Source organism: Grammomys surdaster, unplaced genomic scaffold (assembly GCF_004785775.1).
Source record: "Grammomys surdaster isolate TR1022 unplaced genomic scaffold, NIH_TR_1.0 229, whole genome shotgun sequence".
Classification (NCBI taxonomy): Eukaryota; Metazoa; Chordata; class Mammalia; order Rodentia; family Muridae; genus Grammomys; species Grammomys surdaster.
Genome location: NW_021604674.1, coordinates 4,061,717 through 4,086,122, shown reverse-complemented (window position 1 = coordinate 4,086,122; position 24,406 = coordinate 4,061,717). Strand labels below are relative to the sequence as shown.

The 24,406-nt window shown below is 41.3% G+C and overlaps 1 protein-coding gene across 1 annotated transcript in view; it reads right to left on the bottom strand.

Moving 5' to 3' along the window:
* Plce1 (phospholipase C epsilon 1) overlaps window positions 1–24,406 on the bottom strand; it is a 248,841-nt gene that overhangs the window by 6,000 nt on the left and 218,435 nt on the right. The window contains exons 21-28 of the mRNA XM_028773472.1: window positions 23,618–23,735; window positions 18,012–18,143; window positions 16,704–16,991; window positions 11,413–11,576; window positions 9,581–9,842; window positions 7,403–7,521; window positions 6,532–6,660; window positions 3,690–3,899 (exon numbers count right to left, since the gene is read on the bottom strand). Coding sequence (XP_028629305.1) covers window positions 3,690–3,899; window positions 6,532–6,660; window positions 7,403–7,521; window positions 9,581–9,842; window positions 11,413–11,576; window positions 16,704–16,991; window positions 18,012–18,143; window positions 23,618–23,735 — 1,422 coding nt within the window. The remainder of the gene's footprint in view (window positions 1–3,689; window positions 3,900–6,531; window positions 6,661–7,402; window positions 7,522–9,580; window positions 9,843–11,412; window positions 11,577–16,703; window positions 16,992–18,011; window positions 18,144–23,617; window positions 23,736–24,406) is intronic.

Here is a 24,406-nt window from a genome sequence, read left to right as displayed (position 1 = left end):
GTTAATATTTAAGGAATTTTAATCATCGAAGCTGATGAGATAGATGGTTTAGCCGATAAAGGTGCTTTACCTGTGAGCCTGGCGGTGTGTTCAATCTTAGGCTGCAAATGTGGAAGGAGAGAGGCCACTGCACAGAGTTGCCCTCTGACTTCTACCCACACGCTATGGCACACATGCCCCCCCACCACGCTTTAAAGTTACAAAAGAGAAATTCTAGCCATATGAAATATGATCATGGGATACTCATCCAGGTGGAATGAGAAAAACCCACAGGGAAAGGTTAAATCAGTGGCGGCAGGTAAGCCACTCTTCAGTGAATATTGATAGACTTCCCAGTAAAATGGGGATTATTATCTGAGTAATTGAATTTGAGGGAATTTTAGTGAAGTCTAATTTGCCTCTCTCTTATATGTAACATCATTTTAAAAGGTTTACATCTTTGTGTATATGAGTGTGAGCCTGCCTATATGCATGTGCACCGCATGAGTGCAGGAACCTTTGAGGTCAGAAGAGGATGTTAGATCCCCTGGCCCTGGGGTTACAGGTGGTTATAAACCACTGTGTGGGTCAAGGGAACTGAACTTGCATCTTCTTCAAGAGTAGTGTATTCTTTTAACTGCTGAGTCATCTCTTCAGCCTTCATTTTTATTTTATTAAAAAAATCAAACGGGCTGGAAAGATAGCAGTTAAAGAGTACAGGCTGCTCTCCTAGAAGACTTGGGTTTGATGATCGCTCTCAGCCAGTGTAACTCCATTTCCAGGAGACACAATGATGTCTTCTGGTTTTCATAAGCACCAGGCATGCATTTGGTCCACAGATACATGTATAGGCAAAACAGCCATATGCAAACAATAAAGTTTTTCCCATAGTAGAGAAAATGATAAAACCAATTTTCTATTCTCACCTTTGCCTTTTATATCACCTCATTCTCGTAAACAAACAAATGAGCAAATAGGTCTGTAAACATAATCTCACTGTTGTTGTAATGTATCCTTGTATAATCTGCCATTGATACATTAGTGTATTTCCCAATGTGTGAATAGATATACACAAAATCTTGGAACTGTGTGAATATGGTTGTAATTCTTTTACATGGCTTCTGTCCACTTACCGTCTCCTGTTTTCAAATGACAGTAGCTTAAGTTTATCTTCTACAAGAGAGTGACATGGAAAAAGAGATATGAAGGAAGTGGTAGGTGACCCTATCAGATGTCAAGACTTCACATAGAATATTCTATTCTTGAAATTCTTTTAACCTGATCTCCACACACAGGCTATTGAAACAATGCTAATTAACCAGAATTCAAGGTTTGCTGTCAATGGCCTGGAAGTTTCAACCGGTCCCATCATCTAGGATTGTTCCCATTGATGCTTGAGTCAGAATGGGAAACTGCCACCAGGTGGTGCCATATTGTAACCAAGACTAGAAAGGATCTCCCCCAGCCTTTTCAAAAATCCTGAAGTCACAACCCTACAGCTTACATGACTGGTGTTTCCAACCTTGCTCAAACAATGGAGGTGGAGGAGTGGAGGTATTGTCTGTCTATTTCTATTACGTAAAACATGATTGGTTCCCACCATTCTCCAACTTGTTTTTCTCCCCACTCATAGTTCTCGTTACATAACGTTACATGCGTCCTTACATTCAACGTTACGTAGTCCAACAATCCAAAAGTGATGTCGGGGGTAGTTCACATGACAGAATCTATTATCTAGCATTCTTCAGGGCAGGAAGAGAGGAGTGTGTGGCTGAGGAGACAGTAAAGTGCTTGCTGGAGAGCATGAGGATCTAAGCTCATATACCAGGACATAAGTGGAGAAGAAGCCACACACGTGTAGGGTCACATGCTTGCAATCCCAGCACTAGGGGGCAGAGACAGGCTGACTCCAGGTTTTGCTTGATTGTCAGTATAGCCTACCTGGTGAGATCTAAGTCCGAGAGACCTTGTCTCAAAGAAATCAGGGTAGATGGCTCCTGTACAGTACTTGTGGTGGTTCTCTGGCTTCCAATGCACAGGCACACATGTATACAACTACATGTGAACACACAAACACACAAAGAGGGAAAATTCTATGTTGTTCTAAAAAATTATTACATCATGAAGACATTGAAAATAATGAGTGTCTGACCTAATTCAACTCTATAAGTGATTTTGAAGGGTTGCCTTGTTTACTAACAGGACAGTCACTTAGGAACTGCTTTTTACAGATAGCTAAGTAATAAGGTGAAACAGTTATAAACAGGAAAAGCTTAGGGAGCTATTAAAGATGGCTTCAAACGTCTACCCGAGCCCCTGATGTTTGACCATAAGGCACCGTGTGGTCATTCTTTGCCTTCACACACCTGAAGGAAGAGGCGAGGACAATGACAGTGTTTCTTTGCTTGAAGAGTGGCCTTTCATGGTCTGAGGCAAGAGCTGGGAAGGAAGGTGGAAGCTCTGGGTCCCAGAAGAGAGGCTGGTGTTCTGTCTGGCTTGTAGGCTATGCTTATAGTGACTAACTAGAGTGAAAAAGGAAGGCCTGGGGAGGAAAAGTAGCTCAGCTTCTCAGTACTCATGTGCTACTGAGAGACATCTGACCAACCACACATCTACTATATAGGAAAGAGACTCGACCAGGGCCTCAGGGCATATTGGGTGCTTAATAAATATGTGTTGAATTAAATGATTGAATCGATTCAACTATTCATCACTTGATTTGTCATGAGGCCTGATGATAAATGTTGGAGCACTGGCTTTAAATCCCACATTACAAAGGGATAGTAAAGGAGTGGGCCCTCGCAAAGCAAACTGTTCCACAGACAAATTCAAGCAAAAGTCATTGGACATGGAATTGTTGCTTATTTTCCTCTCAAGGGGATAACCATGCAGAATCAACATACAAAAATGTTTACTAATTCCTGGGATCCAACGTGCTTCAGATTTTTCTGACTTTCAGATTTGGGACTCTTTACGCAGACTGTAAAAGCTGGATAGCCCCAGCTAAGCCAAAGCTTTATCAGACACTAAGAAGAGAGTCAACAGGTCCAGTGTTAGGCAGTGTGACAATTCCCTCATCTGAGCCTTTGCTTTGGTTTGAAAATATTAAGTGGAAAGTGCCACAAATAAATAATTCATAAGTTTTAAATTGTATGAGTGAAATAATGATAGTTCTTGCTATTCTGTTCTATTCTGGGGCAGTATGGGGGTATATGTGGTCATAAATCATCCTTTGTCCAGCATATCTCTATCAGACTCTATGGCCATCAGTCTTCGCTGTCTCAGTGATCGAGTCAACTGCTGTGGGATCATAGGGCCTGGATACCAGCGATTGTTTCTAGGTGAGGTTTCAGGCATCTACAGGGAAGGGCAGCCTAGGCCATTCCCACATGACTGCTAGTCTAAGATGACCCTTGCAACAACAGCTTCACACAAACAAATACAGCACTGGACCTATAGCTGAGGCACACAGGAATCCTCTAAGTTCCTGCTTCCTCTGTCTTACAAGGATGTTGCTTTTAGACTGAGTTTCCTTAGTTAACCATCTGAATATGTGCAGGAAAATTAACCATGTCTCCACATTCACTTGAGAAAAATAATCTAAACCATGTTGCAATAACAATTCAGGACTCAAAGAAGGTGTTCAGTGGTGAGCTGGCTGGTGACATACCGAGCAGCCACCAACCAGGCTCTGTCCAGGATGTACTTACTTCCTGTTGGGGCTTTAAGATAATCCTGCCTACATAGCCTTCTTCTGGGAACCAGCTGTTTAAAATCTGCACGATATCTTCCTCTGGGCCCACAGCTCTCTGGAATGGTTGTTTCCTGCATTCATTCTTTTCCTTAGATATAAAATGCTTCTCTTCCATCAGAAAATAGTCTGTGGCAGTAAGTTTGGTGTCTTGGTCAACCACCAAAATCTAAAGAAAAAAAAGCAAAGGCAGCATGAGGCACAGCCCTGAAGAGTGGCACAAAATGAACACTCATCTGTTTTCATGGTGTTCTGACAGGCTTGCTGTGCAATTTATAAGCAAAACCTACCCAGGAGTATTGCACAATTCTTTCTAGTTGTAATAATTCTTATATGTCCAAAAAGGATTATTTATGTTCACTCTGGCCAATGATATAATTTATTCATAATCTCCAGACAGCATAACTATTCTTCTCACTGCTGGAATGAGAGATCTTATTGAATTAAAACTTTAGGTTTCTATGGGCAGTGGTGGCGCACACCTTTAGTCCCAGCACTTGGGAGGCAGAGACAGGTGGATTTCTGAGTTCAAAGCCAGCCTGATCTACAGAGTGAGTTCCAGGACAGCCAGGGCTATACAGAGAAACCCTGTGTTGAAAAACAAAAACAAAAACAAAAAAAAACCCCAAAATCCAAAAAAACAAAAACAAACAAACAAACAAAACAAAAACAAACAAACAAACAAAGGAATATCTAATACAGTCTTGTTTTAGTAACTGGTGAGGCAGAGGCAGAAGAATCTCTGTGAGTTCAAAGCCAGCCTTGGTCTACCTAGTGAGTTCCAGGACAGTCAGAATTACATAGTGAGACCCTGTCTCAAAAAAAAAAAAAAAAAAAGAAAAAGAAAAAGAAAAACAAACAAACAAACAAAAAACCTTTAGGTTTCTCACTCTGTGGATTTGGTTCTTTGAAATCTCGTAATGAAGGATGGAGGCAAAGGACCCAGTAGTTTGCAAATACCATCACTATTTCTGACTGTGGAAATAACTGTCTTCTCATGGAAGGCTCATAAGGCTAATTTTTCTTCTGGAAATTCTCCTTTCAGTAGATCCTTGACATTGTGCCTAAAGGGTTTTTTCTTTATTGACTCTGGACTCTGCAAAATCAAATGGAGTGCTTAAGATAGAGCTTTGGAGTCAGTTAGACCTAAGCCTGAGATTCCTTTTATGACTTAATTTGTTTTGAGTTGAGGATATATCAGCGGTAGAGCACTTGCTTAGTGTACATGAGGCTGTAAAGATTTACTGCCTTTGGAGCATTGGAAGGAGAATTGGTGTTTCCATCTATAAAAATGGGAATGCTCATAACAATAATCTAATAGCTTTGGTTTATAATGGAGGCGTTATGTACAGTGTGAGACGTCGTGAACACTCAGCAAATACTAGCCCGTTTTTAGAATCTTACTAATGTTTTCTTTCTCAATCCCATTATATAGATTTGTGTTGCAGTGAAGTGATAGTGAAGACATCTTCTTTGTTTCCTTCTCCTGAGAGGTGGTTGTGTGATGTGAGCCAGTTGCTATCACCTGTCTTGGATTAACAAAAATACCCATCTCCCACTGTCTCACCAATGATGCAATGGCCATGGTTAACATTTCTCACTTTAATGAAAGTGGAAGCACAATTTAAGGTACTAAGGATGGTAGGAGCAGAACAATTCTCACAACTCTGACCCCTCTACCCGAGCCCTTGGTTTAAAGTAGACAGCAATTGCTACTAGGAATGCTAGTAATTTCATAGGGGCCAAGGCAAACTTTGTACCACTCACACATACTTGCTACTATAAAAATTATTCAAGATGATAAGTTTCCAGGAGTTCTGTTGGTACTGTCATCTCCTCAAGAGACTCAACATTACTTCTCCTCAGCACTGAGTAATCACTTATTTATTTGCATGGGGTGACAATATGGCGTTGCTTTCATTAATGGCTGTGGGAAGTGTCCCTGATTTTATAAAATCTTGGTAGTGATTTGACACTGAATTTATGGATTGATTGACTAAAAAGCAATCAAGGAAAAGAAAACCATCTGAAACCCTAAACTGTAGCTTCCGTTTGATTATATGTAAGAGCTAGACCTGAAGCAGTTTCCATGATGCTATTTAAGTCAGTAATAAAGTGCTGGGCAAACATTACACTGTTCATAGAGATGTGCCTTTAAATGAGAGAAATAGCTAATATTAATGTTATTATAGCAAGATTAATGCATATGCATGGCTGCTCAATTGGTTTCTAATCTGCTATGCATCATATTGCCCTTGCTACATTTCATCATATGCATTATCTTTGGAGGAAGATCCAGACCATTCCTCTTGGTTGATGTTCTCCCTTGTCTATCCTCAAAGAGAAGTAGTTCTAAAATGGGTTAAAGATGAAAGAGTGTGTGCAGATGTTAGGCCAGTGAATCAATAGAAATTCTTCTCCATGGCTAAGCTAGTTTGTTTAGTGGAGCCAAGAATATACTATTCTTAGGATTTCAAACAATCAAAAAGACCTATCATAGTAAAGATAGGATGATTGTAAATTTAAGGTAATCCTGGGAGAATCCTGACTCATAATAATAATAAAAGGTCTGTGATTGTGGCTAAGTGGTAGAGCACTTGCCTAGCACGTACAAAGCTGATGTTCAAGCCCCAACATGTAAAAATAAACAAACTATAGATAAGTAAATAAAAAATTTATCATCAACATAGACTTTTATGAATTTATGTGAATGTGTATACAAACATACATATTTATACACATACGTATATCCATACATTTTGGAGACTGACTTTCTTTAATCATGGATTCAGAGAACTTGCCTGTTGGAGAAGCTGCTTTGCCTTGGTGCCTTCATTTATAGTGAAAACAGCAAAGGGCTCTGGACCTGGGACACCATGCACCGTGACTTTGTGAGTCTGAGAACATTTCCTCTCTTCAGTAGTAAACATCTGTCAATGAGCATCACACGGTTTCTAGTGAATTCTATATAACATAGTAGTTTTAGGCTCTATTCAACACAAAATTTCTGGGACCCACTTGTAACTTGATGCAGAGCTGATGTGGTGGAAGAGACAATGCCACATCTTCCTCCACAGTCAAGAGGAAATTCAGCCACTAGAGTATCAACCTACTGAAACTACAGTGCTTCTTTTCAGCAAGAGTAGGGATTGGTATAATATGAAATGTGTGGTAGCATTCACTTTTAAAAGCTACTCAGGGGACATAGATGTGAAGCCAAGGTTTCTGTAGAGTGACACAAGGAAAGGGAGGGAGGAAGGAAGAAGGAGATCCAAGAATGAGATCAGCTGAGGTGAGGGAGAGGGAGGCCAGGGAAGAAGGCAGAGCTATTTGAGGTGGTGATAAAAGTGGTCAGAGAAAGTGCCTGTCCAGAGCTTGTGAACACAGAGGGAAACTAGACACAGTGTCACATCTGTTTTTAATTTATAGAGGAAGAATAATAGAATTAACTAGCAAATAGGGGCAGTGATCTTTGTTTAGATGGGTAAGCCCTGGTTCAGTCATTCTCAAAACTCACTAGTTGTGGGGTCTTAACTAGTAAGTTATTGCATATCTAAGGGCCAACATGTTAGCCATTTTTGTTGTTGTCATTTCCATAGCTTCCTAATTAGTGACTCACTGGCCACTCTGATGTACCCCAGGAGGGTCCACCTTTAATAAGAACTTAATTACCAAAGAGGCTGGCATGGTACTGCCAGAGGGATTTTCTTCCATCCTTCTACTGTTTATGAATAAGCTGGAGATTTCCAAGACTTCATTGTGGAGGTTCCGCAGCTGAAGATGTCGATATCCTGGAAGGATGCAGAATTGGGGAAACCTCTTAACAATGTGTGACTGAGATCTGCAAAGATCTCCATGGTGGTCAGTATATCCCCAAATGAGCAGTGGTTAGCAGTAGGCATGCCAGCAGGAACCTCTCACTGTAAGAGAGCTGTCCCCTGGGGATGTTACTGGACTGTCAATGAATAATTAACGCGTCCAATACTCTTTCTAATTTAGATTCAAATGAATAATCATTAAACTCAAACAACAACCAATAAGAAAACCTGATGATTTAGACACCAAGGCAGCTACTATCTCTGCATAACCAAAGGTTAATATTGGTTTTAAAAAAGTGTTCACCATTAAATATTTTTTATTTTTTATTACATAGTCACTTTACATACTGCTCACTGTCCCCTCATGGTCACGCCCTCCCACAATCCCTTCCCCATTCCCCCCTCCTTCTCCTCTGAGAGGGTGGGTCCCCCTCCCCCTCCCCCGGGTATCCTCGAATCCAGTCTCTGCGGGGCTAGCTCTTCCTCTCCCATTGAGTCAGCCCAGCTAGAAGAACATATCCCACATACAGGCAGCAGCTTTTGGCATAGCCTCTGCTCCAGTTGTTCCGGACCCACATGAAGATCAAGCTGCACATATGCTACATACATGCAAGAAGGCTTTTTTTTCCCACTTTAAAAAATTTACTTTATTAAATATTTTTAATAGCAAGATATTTTATGTAAATATAAAATACAATACTATGAAGCCACTGGAAGTGATAATGTAGTTGTATGGTCATTAATATAGGAAGTTGATCACTATACATATTAGAAATGGAAAACCAGGAAGTCAAAACATTAGGATTAGTAAGAAGCCTATTTGTTAGGTATGTATCTCATTGCTATATACACAGGCAGAGAAATAAAGCCTGGGACAGATGATATCTAAAGTGGTTAGACTGAGGAGTGGCATGATGCTCTTGAAATAACTGATTTAGTCTACTCTGTCTTTTCTCATACTTCTCTAGTAACTATAATGGCCTGAATTATGACCCCTCTTATTGATACATAGAGACCTACTTGCCCTCATACCTGAGAGTGTGACCACTGAGGTAGTTCCTTTGATGTCTAATGAGGTTAAAGTGATGCCATGAGGGTGGGTCCTAATTCAACAAGACTAATGTCCCCATAAGAAGAGGAAATTAAGAGATAACATGGTGGGTAGGCATATCAGACCAAGCCTGACAACCTGAGTTTGATCCCCAGGGCCCACGTGATAGAAGGAGAGAACTAACTCCTTTAAGCTGTCTTCTGACCTTCACAGGAACCCACCCACATATGCACATGGAATAAATAAATACAATTATTTTTCAAAGATAGAAGTACCAGACATGTACAAATGAGGATTATGTGACTCTACTTTAGAAAGCCAAACCAAGGAGAGAGGTCTTAGAGGAAATGAAACCTTCTGACATCTTGGTTTTGGCTTTCTAGCCTTCAAGACTGTGAGAAAATAAGTTTGGTTGTCGTATATTGTTCTGGACATTCTACCAAACACATATAGTGACCAGGGGATGCTTGCACAGGAAAAAGAGAACAGGAAATGAACCAAAAGTGGGAAAGTATAACATGTTTGCCGAACCCAGAGGATATCAGCTCGGGTATGGCTGGGAGGGTGGGGAACATGTATGTACAACTTGATACTCAGAATAGACCTGCACTCAGCATCACTGGAAGGACTTCAAAGGCAGAATCCTAGACTGTACCCAAGACCTACTGAATCAGTGTCTATACAGTATTACCAAGAGCTCCAGGAGGGTCTATGCACATCACAATTTGTGAGACAATACAAGGAACTGAAACTCCTGAGGACCACAGCCAAGCCAACCCATAAGCCAATGGTGCACGCCTTTGCCTTTCACCTAACACACACATTTCCAGTGCTGCTAGGCTTCCCATTCAGCTATGGCTCACTTAGCTGCTACTGTACCCCAGCTCTCTTTCCCTTCGTTTTTTATCTCCTTACTTGATTTTCTTCTTTAAAATGCCCCACCACCGGCACTGCAGATACTGTTTGCAACTTTTACTCTACCTCGTTTTAAAGCTCTGAGTGGAATGATTCTCTGAGCTGTTATCGCTGAGCTGTTGTTCTCCACAACTGCAAAACGAAGAAATACAAGATCCTCAAAGTGAACCCGGAAGAGAAACTGCTCATTCCACATGGGGTTCAGAGTGTTTCGATGGATGGGTTTTGTGCGGAAATGGCAGCTGTCCAGGGGCATGCCCAAGACGTCAACTTCAATGCATGGACTTCCGGTGCTGTTACTAGGACACACATTCTGACCAGAGATGATCTGAAGGGGAAAACAAATGATCAAGGTCACAGAAGATGAAAGAGAAGCAAAGAGACTGGTTCTCTTAGCCTCTGTCCACAGAGAATGCTACAGTGGATGAGGTGAGCGGTTAATAAAATGCTTATGCAAACCCAAGGGATTACTCAGGTAATCACGTAGCTAGAACCACCTGAAAACCCTATTTTGCTTACAGCATTCACTTGAACTGAATCTCTCAATGGTCAAAATTTGAAATATTATGAAAAAGAAGCACTGGAACAAAGCTACATTTCTTACAGATCACAAGAGAAGATCCTAGTCCGCATAAACACGAGTTGGCTATTTATATTCTATTTTAAGTGCCACAGGATTATATTTTACAACTACAAAATCTTCAATAGCTTTGGAAGAAGCCATGGAACACTGTTAACAGAAATTAATTCATAGCTCGATGAAAAAAACACACTAAATGAGGACCTGACACTCTTAGGTATGGGTTGAGGAGAACATTTATTGTACACATTAGGGAAGGAACAGCCAGAGGCATCTGGAATGGGCCAGACTGAACATGGCTGGCAGACTGAACCGGGTAGGGCAAAGGGGGAAGCCAGAAGCTAAGAGGCCATGAGAACTGGAACCAAGAGCCATGGCCAAGAGGCAAAATAGGGCAAAGGGATCTTGCAGACAAAATGGCTGGGTAATATAAGAATCAGAGAAGCTGGATGAAGGGAAGTCCAGCCCTGGGTAGGGGGCAGGATATGGCAGCCAGGACAACTTGTAACAGGTACTAGGCAATATTGAGAGAGGCTGGCAGACAGAGTCTGCTTTGATATGTTAATAGGCACCCCAGTTAGCTGGTTTCGGGTATTTCCTTGAGACTTAACACTAGCCTTCTATAAATGGATAAAACAAGTCTACCCTTGCTAAAATGCTCTGTTACAAAAGCTAGGCTGCTCTCCTAGCTTAGAGTGAAAGAGGAAGCAATTTGGATGATGGGGGAATGTTTGAACAGTTACCCCAGGGACTTGGATAGCTATGAGGATGCTTCCTTTGGGAAGAGAAAAATGAGATTTAAAGCCGAAAATAAGATATGACTCTTGTTCATTACTCTCTCCTATCTCCTGCCCTGATTTGTTTCCTCTGTTAGTTAAGGCTAGCAAACGAAGAAGGAAGCAGAGGTGACTAACAGCCTGAAGTTCTCTACTTTAGGCAGCAATTTGTAGAGTTTTGTCAATAACTCAGTGATGATTTAAGTAATTGGAAGCACAAGGTTAGACTGGAAGCAGGAAATATATCTCATTGTGTGTAGACACTGATGCCAGTCTGTCTGACCTAGGAAGGAGCTCAACATTTATGGGGCACCATTATGATTTTGGGTACTCCAGAAGACAAAATGACCACTATTAGTTTATGAGATAGGGCAGGAATCTCACAACTCCACCTGCTTGGGTCAGAAACATTGAGTCTGTGACAGCATACCTAACCTCAGCCACTGCTTTCTTGGAAGTATGAAATTATTGTAGGAACTAAACCTGCGTGATTTGAAACACGCAGATTCATTCTCATCCTCGGACCACAGGAGCGTACTCACAGTTAAAGAATAGATAGCAGGATCCATGGTGTCTAGGTCTCTTTCCAGTGGAGAAAACTTCTGGTACATAGGACAGCTTTTATCCCACAGGACAGGGGGCTTCAAAACATAACCACACCCACCATTTGCCTCAAACATTGCAGCGTTTAAATGTAAAGGAAGATCTGCAGAACAAACAAAGCCAAGATTACACATTATTTCATGAAGAACAGACAAACAGCCATTCACTGTGTGCTGGCCAGTTTTTGTCAACCTGACAGAAGTTAGAGTTGTTTAGGGAGAGAAACCTCAGTTGAGAAAATGTTTCCCTCAGATTGCCTGGAGGCAGCTCTGCAGGGCATTTTCTTTATAAGTGATTGATGTGGGAGGGCCTAGGCCTCCGTGGGACGTGCCACTTCTGAGCAGGTGGTTCTGAGTTGTGTAAGAAAGCTGACTGAGCAAGCCTGGGAAAGCATGCCAGTAAGCAGTGTTCCTCTATTGCTTCTGCTTCAGTTCTTGACTTGAGTTCCTGTCCTGACTTCCCTCAGTAAGGAGTAGGACCTGAGTTGTAAGCTGATGTAATCCATCCCCTCTGCTATCTGCTTTTGGTCAGGGTATTTTAGCACAGCAATAGAAACCCTGAGCCACTCTCCATAGACTGATGAATGTGAACCATGTGCCAGGTTGTATTAGGAATAAGAGAGGTACAGCAGATAAAACAAAAACAAAACAAAGCAAACAAACCACCCAGCACCATCACCACCACTACCATCATCACCACCATCAACCATCACCACTATACCACCACCAACAAAAACCACTTTGCTCACATCAACGAACATGCCCCATGTTCCAACTCTAAGCTAGGTCTGCCCCTTCTGAACTTCTGCATGTAAAACTTCACTACATCCAACAGAAACCTTGGCTACAATACCTCATTTTATCCTGAAGTTTGGAACAAAATCATTATCTTGGGAAAGACTCATTCCATTTCTTTTCATCTACAAATACCAAACCACGCACACCGTTTTATAGCCAATTCTTGCTATTTCAAAGGTAAGATAAAATCTTAACGATGCAAGGAAGAAAAACAGCATTTCCTTGAAATCTTAATTTCGGCCCATAATTATTTTTACCTCTTGTTTTGTTATAGCTAAATATGAAAAAAAAAGTCACTGCATATGATTCACATCATGTCCGCAGGCTCCTCAGCCATAAACTTTGGGAACCCTCACAAAGGCTTTGAATGCTTTGTCGCCAAATTTTATTTGGCACAATTTTTGATGAACGACTGTGTGTGCAGTTTCTGGACTCTTCCACCCTCACGTGCTCATCGGATGGCTCAATCTGTATAAATGTTGCTCAAAAGAGCAAAAGGTTTATGAGACACACCTGACTAATGTTCCTTCTTGTAGATTCCTTCCATGTGCCGAATGAACTTTGCTACATGAACCAACATCAAGGAAAAGTGTGCTAAGTGCCTTTGAACAACAAAGACTTGGCCCCTACTCTTGTATCTGTGTATAAAAAATTTCCCATGTGTCTGAAGTTGGCCAAGTGTATGTTCGGGGATTCCTGGAGAAGACGTATTAGGCACATCAAGCTCCTTGGGCTTTGGTCTCCTCTGTTGAATTAGTGTATAACACCCATCTGTCAGGTTCCTTCCAATTCTGATGTGACTGGCTTACAGAGCATGTGCTGTCCCTTCCCTGGCCACTCGGTGACATGAAACAGACACAGCTAGGATGACTGAAAGAATGAAGCCATCAAGCTTGATTGAGGTGATTAAATGTCAACTGGGTTTTACCCCCAATTTGAAAACAGCATTTCTAATCTTAAAATCCAAAATCCAATACTTTGTGAGCATTGATACAACACCACAATGTAAAAATCCCTTTCCGACCTCATGATAGGTTGTGATCAAAAGAGTCTATGAATATAGTTCTACAAATATTCCAAAAATTTGAAATCTGAAAAAAAAAAACCCAACCAACTAAACAGCAAAACTTCACATCCACAGACACTTCTAGTCTTAAGCATTTCAGATAAAGGCTGACCAACCAGCATTCTTACAACAGTAATAGTGCCTCATATTTAAAGGTGTCAACTTCACTCAAGTTTGGGGTCAGACATTCTTTACACCGTGCCTAGCCTAATTGCTTTTTAATGCTTTTTTTTTTAAGACCGGGTTACACTGTGTGTCTCAGGGGCCTGAAACTTGCTGTGTAGACTATGCTGGCCTTAAATATACAGGCTTCTGCTTCACAATGCTGGGGGATCTATCTGCCTGTCTCTGTCTCCAAGTGTGCAACTATTAGCTATCAACATCTTTAAAGCATCTTTTTTTTTTTTTTTAAGCTAAGATCCCATTTGGTACTCCAATATGTAAAACGGATCTCTGTGAAGCTGTTCAGTTCAAACTAAAGAGAGGCTCAAATATAGTCCTCCGCTGTCTTCAAGGGGCATTCTAGTGGTCACCTGCTGCTACAGCTACAGTTTGGAAAACTGTACCCAAATGAAAGGAAGTACATGAACCAGCACATCCTGATTGGCCTGTCTGAATCAATGCATACTAGAATAGATCAGACATACCATTACCTACATGGTCTCCCAGTCACTTAAAACACTGGTAGGCAGATACCACACTCAATAATAGTTAGCCTTGTATTTAGGATCTTGAAAAAAAAATCACTCTGAATTCTACAACTTTGATCCAATAAAGCATAATAAATGCTTTTTAGAAAGCATCTTTTTTTTTTTTTCCTAACTGGGGTTGTAATGCTTACATTCTTGTGGGTTCTGTATATGAAGCAAGATTCATTCTGACCTACAGAAAGAACTCAGATGGGCCGTTGCCAATGGTAACCACGGCTTTGCATATCAGCTTCAGGTTCACTGTCATTGAGCATGGACCTGCTGATCGCTTCTTGGAGTTCACAAGTCAGCTGGAAGCTTGAGAATAGACTATAGATGGTCCTAGTTCCACAGACACCCCTGGGAGGCACCAAGGTCCCCTGACATCTACAAAATGGCAAGGCAGATGAGCCCTGTGAGATAAGGATGCTAGCAAGACACTAGGAAAGGTCTTGGAAAATCAAGAACTTCTTAATCTGGAAATTACTTTGAACAACAGAAAAATGATTGTTTTGATATTGATTGTTCATCTGTCTGTTTGGATTCTCAAGTCACAGAGAAGCACTGGAAGATAGCTTGTTATGGTTTGAATGTCAAATGTTCCCCGGAGGCTCATATGTTTAAACACTTGTTCCTCAGCCTGCGGCCACCATTTAGAAAGGCTGTGGAAGCCTCAGGAGGTAGAGCTTTGCTGGAAGAAGTAGATCAATGGGATGGGCCTTCAGGTCTTATAGCCTAGGTCCATTCCGTGCCCCTTCTCTGATTCCTGACTGCGGATGCACTGTGATTAGCTGACCTCTGATTCTCCTGCCGTGCCTTCGCTGCTTTGATTAACTGTACCCTCTCACTAATGTGTCAGTGTGAAAAGTAACAGTTCTGGAACCCCACCCCCCACCCCCCAAAAAAAATCAAGAACCATAGGTTCACATTTCGGTGAGGTCAGTCAGGACAATCTGCTTCAGCTCGAGGCAACACGTACTTATTGATTATCTACTGTGTGCAAAGTCTTGAGGGAGGCTTTGGTCACAATTGCATAAGCAAAGGCCAGTCTTATAGACGGAAACATGGGCCCTGCATGAAGCTTGTGCCTTGTGCAGCAAGGGTGGATGTTTAAGGCTCGATGATTGGAACTGAGAGAGATTAGACGATAACACTTTCTGAGAGGCCAGGCTGTGCAGAGAACCTTTCAGATGATCCACACAACAGCTATCTGCCTCCCTTGAGTGGGGTAGCTCCAACAGGTGCTCCCAGCTTGATCAGGGGAGACTAAAGACTGCAGGGGTGGCTGGAAGGCTCTCTGAGGCTTAGTTTGTGTTGTAGATTGTGGAGTAGGCTCAGGAGTAGTAGCTTCTTCTACTCCTCTTAGCTAGGGCACCGGCTGCCATCAGTGGAGCCAGCCTGTCTGCACCAGTCCTGGCACTTCAGGAACAGGGCACATCCCAAGCCAAGCATCCTTATATTTCCTTGAGGAAACCACTGTGCTAGTTATTACAGTGTGCTTAAAAGACTTCAGTAGCATAAGAGTCCAGGAAGCCTTGGTCTCAGCGATACAGAGCAAGCCAGGGAGGTGAAGCCACAGGTCACTTGTGAAAGATTGAAAAGCAATGGAAAAGAAAAGCTTTACAACTCTGAAAGTATTTTGCCATTATTTCCATTTATGAGTCCAAATCATACTGTTTTTAACAGCTTATCAAACACCCTTAAGGAGAGTTCACACTCTCTCAGTGCTTCCTTCTGGGATGGGAGCTCTACAAGCTGCCTTTCCATCTATACCGTTCTTAGGCAATCTAAACTAAAAATAGTAAATATGATAAGGGCAAAACAAAGTACGGAAGATATCGCTGAGCAGGTGTGTTTAGTGTCAGCTGCCATTGACACCAGTGCCAGGCACCTCGCTGTCCCAGAGCTAAGAGCTGTGGTCTGATCTCAGCTGGAGGCAGGGCACACAGTTGTTTGGCACAGGTTCAGATACAGATCGTGTGAGATAAATGGCGGGAGCTCCTGGCATCTCTGCTGTTCAAAGGGAAGACAAGACTTTGCATGAGCTTCTAGGAAACATCCCTCATTTTCTAAGGTATGTGGAAACAAATGCCTTATTCCTCAAGCTTCCAGAGAACCTGAACTTATCATTGTAAGACGCTCTGCAGCTTTGGGCAAGCCATGCATCTGAATAGTGTTTAAACTAACACCACTACTTTTTCCCCTTTGAGAAGAGCTCTCTATGTAGCCCAAGTTGACCTTGGACTTGGCAGCCTCTTCCTTCCATCTCTGGACCGCTGGAATTCAAGGGAGGCACAGTGACACCCTAGTCACTGGCTGCTACTTTCTGACTTGCAAGAAGAAGCAGTTAATAAGTGAAGCTTAGAAATTCCTGGCTCCATAGAGCTTTAAAATTCAGCTGGATAAACTTCACTCAAGAGCAGTTTATGTTTAACAAGTGCCCTTAAGGGAGGCATTATCCATCTTTCTTTTCTATCACTCCAAAACACCAGGAGAACAATTCCTACAAGCTTCTTTCTTTTCTGTCCTATGTTCTCACCCCCTACCCCCCCACATACTCATGTCCCTGTCTGGACTGTCCTCCAACCCCTCTCTTTCCTAAGAAAACAAGTATTGACGGAACTGCATTTACTGCACTTGGTAAGATACAGAAAGAGGTGAGGACGCAGGCTCCTTACCATCCGTCTGGTAGTTTAGAGCTACAAGCTGTATCCCATGGAGCCAGAACATGAGGGGGTTGGGATTGGAGGAGTCGATTCTGGTCGCTGCCGGGTAGGTCCTCAGCAGCTGACAAGCCGTGTGCTGGATCAGTTTCTGAGAATACCTGCGACATAGACGTTTGGCGGCATTTTCATTCAGTGACGAGATATGATAGCATTTAGGAGTTCTAATGATAGCGCTGAGGGATGTGCTTGGGCTGAGTGGAGAAGATTCCTCCCAGGTTTGTCGAATTCCTTCACAGGAACCTAAACCCGGCAAAAGATCAGCCTCTGATTAATGTCAAACCTTACAACATATTAAGAGATCACTCTCAGCTGCACATCAGATACACAGTTGCAACAAGGAAACAGAGCCAAGTATATCCTGAATGTGACTTGTGAGTTAGTTTGCTACCTTTAAACATGGTGGCTTTTAAATTGACGGTAGCAAGCTGGGGTGTGGCTCAGTGGAAGGGTACATGCCCACCAGGCACAAGGTTTTGGATTCAACCACCAGTACTAAACTAAGTAATAATGTGAGGATAGTAACCCCAATTTAAGTTAGACGTCTATAAGTCCTTTTGCCTCAAGACTTCATTGTCCTGTGGGTAGTCTTTACAAATACAAAGTCTGTATACAACCCACAACGAGAAACAAAACCCCATATATTCTATCAGTGACCAAGTGGTTAGATATCCATACAAAGGAATGTAACACAGGCATGCAGGAGGATAAGGCAGGAAGGCAGACAAATGCATAGTCTGGTGTGTGACAACTGAGAGTTCCTGTGTTTGATTACATCCCATTTGGATTTTCTTTAAAGTAATTTCTTTTCCTTGAACACATTACAGTGAATTCTCCAGTGGTCCACTCTGAGAAACAACAACACGACACTGAGAATGGAAAGGAATTGTATTCATCTTGTGCATCAGCTGGACTTTTAACTGGGAGAATTTATTACTTTTACAATGAGAAGTAATTATAAGTAAAATGATGTATCCTGTAGATTCAGGATGCTGTTCCAGAAACCACTAGAACAGTTGAAGGTGCTTCCAATTTTGCTTTTGAGGCAAACAATGTGAGAACATCATCAGTAAAAATGCTATTTGCAGTGAGTTCAAAGAATAAATTAACAATTGAAAAATATTTATGCTGTACTTGGATAGTATAAACATCTATGAAAGTAAAGGTGGATTTCAAAATTCAGAGGAAGTGGCTAGACAGCAAAATATCTGAGTCATCTAGCATGCAGGATCAAGCAAAGATATTGAGAGAAGGTAACGTTACTTTTTCCAGATGTTCTGTTAAATGACGCTGTCTCCCCTGGGCTCATTCTGCCAGGATTGTTGCCAAAAATGGACTTCCTGCTTTTCCTTTCTTTCCCTCTGCTAGAGCCAGATGAATTTAGAGTTGACAGGCCTGTTCTCATAAAATGAAAATAAATAAGCCAAAAGCTACAGGCAAGAGAGCTCAACATTTTCCAACCTCATTAATGTTTATAGTGAAGTCCTACCATTTCCTTGTTACACAGCACAGAAGACCCATTACACTTTAACATGGTTGATAATAGTATTGTAGGCAATTATAGCCAAGTTGATTTAATCTCTAGACAAATGCAACAAACATTGCATAGCTATTAAAGAATAATCTCCAAATTACAGAACAACACACACACACACACACACACACACACACACACACACACATATACTTCTAGTGAACTGTGTGCCTGAGTTTTAAAATTGCACATATAGAATATGCTGCAGTTAATATTTATTTCCTAGAGGCTAACTTGGGGAGATGAAAAAAAATCATTTTGAGCCTGGGTAAGGTATTATCCATATTATAAGTCTTCTGGCATTCTTTGTTGAAGCCTCGTGGACTTTCACCATCCACATTAGCATGTCCACTATTGTTGTTGTTCAGCTAGTGTTTATGGGTGTAGCTCCTGACATTTCTAGAAAACAGTCTCACAGCAAACTCCCTGATCCTCTGGCTGTTACAGTCTTTCTGCCGCTCCTCCCCAATGTTCTCTGAGCCTTAGGTGCAGGAGTTGTTTTGTAGATGTATCCTTTGGGACTGGGCTCCACAACTCTGCATTCTGATTGGCTTTGGTTTTCTGTAATGGTAAAGTAAGAAATGCTGAGAGAGGGGGAGAAATAGTCATCCTCAGGGAAGAGCACACCGATTGGTTGTCTAATACCAAATGGGCATCTCTCATATGCAGTGTATATTGTATGCAAGTAACAACATAAAGACTCAGCAGGCTGTACTATGCATTAAGGAATCCATATAAACGATTAATGAGGGCTGGAGAGATGGCTCTGTGGTTAAGAGCACTGACTGCTCTTCCAGAGGTCCAGAGTTCAATTCCCAGCAACCACATGGAGGCTTACAACCATCTGTAATGGGATCCAATACCCTCTGCTGTGTGTCTGAAGACAGCTACAGTGTACTCATACACATGAAATAAATAAATCTTCAAAAAACAATTAGTGAAAATTGTTATATATACGTGAAAAATATATTAACAATTAATAAAAATTGTTTTATACATATATATGAAAAATATATAAAAAAATTAATGGAAAAAAAAAACAGGCCATGAGTTTGAAAGAGAAATAAGGAGTATATATGGGAGGGTTTGGAGGGAAAAATGGGAAGAAGAAAATGATATAATTATAATCTCAAAAAATTAAAGAAATAATTTTAAAAACTTCTTCTGACATGATCTTTGACCAAACCTTCTGCTTTTTTCTTATCTAAAAAGTAGTTGTGATTAAAGGAGCTTACTCTTAGGATCAGTGTGAGGAGTCAATGGAAAATACATAGTGATGATGATGTTTTTGTGACTTTTCTTTCTCACTCCTGGTCCATTCAGTCCCTGGATCCTTTATGCCAGGCACAGTGCCCAGTGCGTAGCAGGAATTTAGTACATATTTGTTGAATGAGAGAATGAATGCACACCAACCACACAGACCCAGCTCTAGTTTAAGAAGAGTGACTTAAAGGCTCTCAGGAGGCCATCACCACTATTGTCTATAGTTGTTTCATTGGAGAATAACTCATTAGGCTGCAGCAGTTTGGGAGATCTTCAGAAAATGGTAACCCTTGTAAGAACATTGGCAGAGAAAGGACAGAGATGTGTTTGAAATCACAAATGAGTATATCTGACACTGCTGAGCTGACCAAGAACCAGAGACTAAATAGCTCAAGGATAAGGACAAGTCAAATACTATTGGTTTCATAAAAAAAAAAAAAAGTAGTGATGAAATGACTCCTCATGAAGGTCTACTATGGTGTCTAATTCAGCCATCACGAGAGAGGCTTCCTTCTGCAGAAGATGGGAACAAATATAGATCCACAGACAGACATTACACACAGAGACACTTTGGAACAGAGCTCAGAGAAACCTGTGAAAGAGGAGGCAGGGGGAGTGTAAGAGCCAGAGGGGATGGAGGGCACCAGGAGAGCAAGGCCATCTGCACCCACAGAGACTGAAGCACCAAGCACAGAGCTTGCACAGGTTCATGCCAGGTCCCCTGTGTATATATTACAGCTTCCAGTTTAGTGTTTTTATGGGACTCTTGAGTGTGTGAACAAGTGGGGCTCTGACTCTCGTGCCTTCTCTTTTCATTCTTTTGATTTTCCCTGTTCAACTTTAAAGCGATTTTTTTGTTTTACCATACTATATCCTGCCTCAGCCTCTGAAGCAGCTGGACTGTACGCCTGTGCTTCTGGGACTAGACTAGATAATGCTGAAAGGTGAGACTCACTGAAACTGATAATGTAACTTAATAATTTAACAAACACAAAACCAAAAGGTAACAACATCTTGTATTTTCTTTATGTACACCAAAATTATAATAACAGTTAATTTTTAGAAGGTATTATGACAGTGACTCCAAAGAAATACTTTCAGTTATTCTGAGAAAGAACATTAAATTATACACAGAGTAGAGAAACTTCAATTGCTAAGAAACAGCACGTAAAGAGTATGTGCTGTGTTGGGTCAGAGGGATGGCTTGTGATCAAGGGAGCTTACTGTTCCTGTGGGGGACCTGAGTTCAGTTCCCAATGCCCATATCAGATGGCTCACAATAGCTTGTAGCTCTCATCTCCTAGAACATGTATCATTCACACACATGCACACACACACACACACACACACACACACAAACACACACACACTTTAATCTGAGCACTCAAGAGTTGTTCCAAGACAGCCAAGGTAAGATAGATAGATAGATACATACATAGATGATAGATAGATAGATAGATAGATAGATAGATAGATAGATAGATAAAATCTGTTTTAAAAAGATATATTTTGTAAATGTTTTAAAACAATATACTAGAAATAATAGCCAGGTATGTGAGGTGGTGCACATGTTAGAGACAGGTGGTTCTCTGTGCATTTGTGGCCTGCCTGGTCTACGTAGTTGAAGGACATCCAAAACTATACAACTAATCAAGAGACTCAAAAACAAAACAAACAGAAAACAGAACAACTACATATGTATCCTGCACTTCAAGTCAGGGGTTGGGCCAAGTGGCCTTCAACCCTATCACAAGTCTCTATCTGGTATAACTTTATCTTTCCCACTGAACTGAAATATCTCTGGGAACTTGTGCTTCTGGTTTATTCAATCCTTGAGAAAAGGCAAAGCCAGTTGAATGTCTTTTGTTTTTATAGTGTTACCTGTATTTATAAGGAATGAAAGGTGAAGCAATAATGATTTTTTTTTTGAGACAGGGTCTTACTCGATAGTTCAGGCTGGCTTGGACTTCATTATATTAGACCCTATTGGCTTCAATCTAGTGGCAAATCTCTTGGCTCTGCCACCTGAGTGCTGGGATTCTAGGCTTGTGTTATTCTTGACCAATATGGCCCCCACACTTGATCTGATGCCGACAGGCTAACTTTCTTCTATATAATGAAATAAGCATCACTAGGTATTAGTTAAATATGACCATGGTGAACTTACTTGTGTGGCATAAATCATGCCCTGTGAAACTAAAAAGCTTAAAAATGTACACATATGTATGTTTGCCTACTTGTGTATACGTGCAATATATGAATACCTGGTGCTCAGAGACACTAACAGAGGGCATTGGATCTCCTAGACCTGAAGCTAGAAGTGGTTGTGAGCTATCTAATGTGGGTTCTGGGAACCAAACCTGGATCCCGTGAAAGAGCAGCAAGTGCTTGCTCTTAGCTGCCGAGCCGTCTCTAACCACTAAATCTAAGTGCTACCTTCCTGTATGTTTTTGAAATACTTGCTGCATATTCATTCATATCCTCTTCAATAGGATTTACTAGCAGAAGAGCAGTAGCAGCTGCCAAAAGTTTTATAGTTTCTGGAAGAAAACTTAAAATTAAGAAAATTTTATGATTTTTTTTCATATGGCGTGTAAGACGGCCACTATTATTTTAAAACCTAAATCTCCAGTATTATATAAGATAGTTGCTGAATATCTCTGTCCTCTTTGCCAGGAGCAGTGTGAGAAGTGTTGCTTGCCAGGGCTGGAGCTCAGTACACCTCGAGAAGAGGTTTGGCATCCTGACTCCTCTGTCCAGGGCAACTTTATGTGCCTTTTTAATCGACATTCAGAAGGATCCTCCAAACTGAGCTCCTTCCCCTCCTCAGAGATCCTGGGTACAACAGGTCTTTCTGTTTTGTTTATTTGTATGAGAAGATTAATTTTTCTGACTTCTATGTTTTTATTTATCCTTTTTTTCACTCGTGGTTCCCATTCATGGGGCAAACAGTTGAGTTGAACTCATCCTGATGAGGAAGGCAGAGTAAACGCAGTTCAGAGAGGGACTTTGGAGAGAGACAGGCTTCAGATTCATAGATCTATCATTTACTAAATGAACTGAATAATTTTTTCACCACATTAGGTCTATTGTGTTTTCAGAAATGGCCAAGTGGAAAAATTTCCTCCCCTTCCACAACTCCTATCCTTATGGTTTGGGCAAAGCCTCAAGCCCACAGCTCAGGAATGGGGCTATGTAATCCAGGCTGTCCTTGAACATGTGGAGATCCTCCCAGCACCAGACATTCAGAATACTGCAGTCCTCCAGTTAGAGGGGTTGGTTAAGGTTTGGGAAAATAAGTCAGTGAGAAACAGCATCACTTCTGCTGGAGGTTCTGAAGAAATCGCAGGTTGAACCTGAGTCTGGAAGCCTCTGATGGTGGCTTGCTCCAGCTGCCTCCCAACACAATGGCTGGCAAGAGAATGACTGAGAGAGGAAAGGCATATGCCTGAATGGATGTGCTGGAGGCTGGGCATCTGCATGCTACAGTTCTTTTTTTTAAGTACATCAGCAACCAAATATCTTGCTTTGCTCAAGTCAATTTCCGAAGTTTTCAAATAAGACTATTTATATATATGCTCTGAAATCTTGGGGGGGGGGAATTTCTAGATGTGCTTCAGAATCTGTTTTATTTAAGAATGGGTAAGAGGGATCTGGAAAGATGGCTCATCAGTGTAGAGGACTTGCTTTTCTTGCAGAAGACCTGAGTTCAGTTCCCAGCATCCACACGGTGGCTCACAGCTGTCCATAACTCCAGTTCCAAGGGATCCAATGCACTCTTCTGATGTCTGAAGGCACTAGACACACACATGATGCACATATATCCACACAGACAAAACACTCATGCAATAAAAACAAACAAGCAAACAAACAAAATTTTTAAAAAAATACAAGTGGAAATTCATTAACCTTGGAGAATTATTATGAAAAGTCAGAGATCATCCATGGATATTATTTGTTTCAGTCACACAATTAGGTTATTTTGGAGTATTCGAAATACTCCATTAGACAAATAGCACACTTTTATCCTTTGGCAACTTTAAATATTAGAGATGATATTGACTACTCTTACCTGGAAATTTTACTGCCTGGCAGTAGATGACGAGGTCAGAGAGCTCTGGTGCAATCTGCCTGCTTTCTTTTTTGTTCTGAGGAAGGTAAAACTCCTCTCCCAGTTCCATGTCATACACCTTTCAAGGAAAATGACACCATTTTACCAGAAGGTGGCGTCCTCTCACTCTGAATCCCCAAAGCACTTTCTCTATACCTCTCCTACATTGCTAGCATGCTTCTCCTTACTAAGTATTTCTTCACACTCATATCTCAAAAAAGGAAAAAAGACTGTGTCTAATTCATCCTTCATGTTTCTTAGGACAGAATGCGTTATCTTTCACATGGAGTAGTCTATACATATTTGTTGAATTAATAGAGGATTAATGATCCATATGCTTTGCTTCAAAAATTTGACACTGAACAGATTTTCGCAGTGTCTATAGGCTGTGAGCCACCTGGGGGCGAGGTTTGGGTATCTCATGTGTCTTTCAGGTCTCTGTGTTCTTACTAACACTTCATAATCTGGCTTCCTTTCATCTTCTTGGTGTGAATGACTTTTATGTTGTCCTCTTGGCTGGAATGCCCTGTTTCTGTACATTTGGGTAAATCTTCACTCTTAAAGAGCATCTTCCATGAAAGCTTGTCCTTGATCCTCTGACAATACAATGAGATCACAGTGGCTCAGTGGTTAAGAGCACTGACTGCTCTTCCAGAGGTCCTGAGTTCAATTCCCAGAAACCAGACAGTGGCTCACAACCATCTGTAATAGGATCTGATGCCCTCTTCTGGTGTGTCTGAGGGCAGCAGT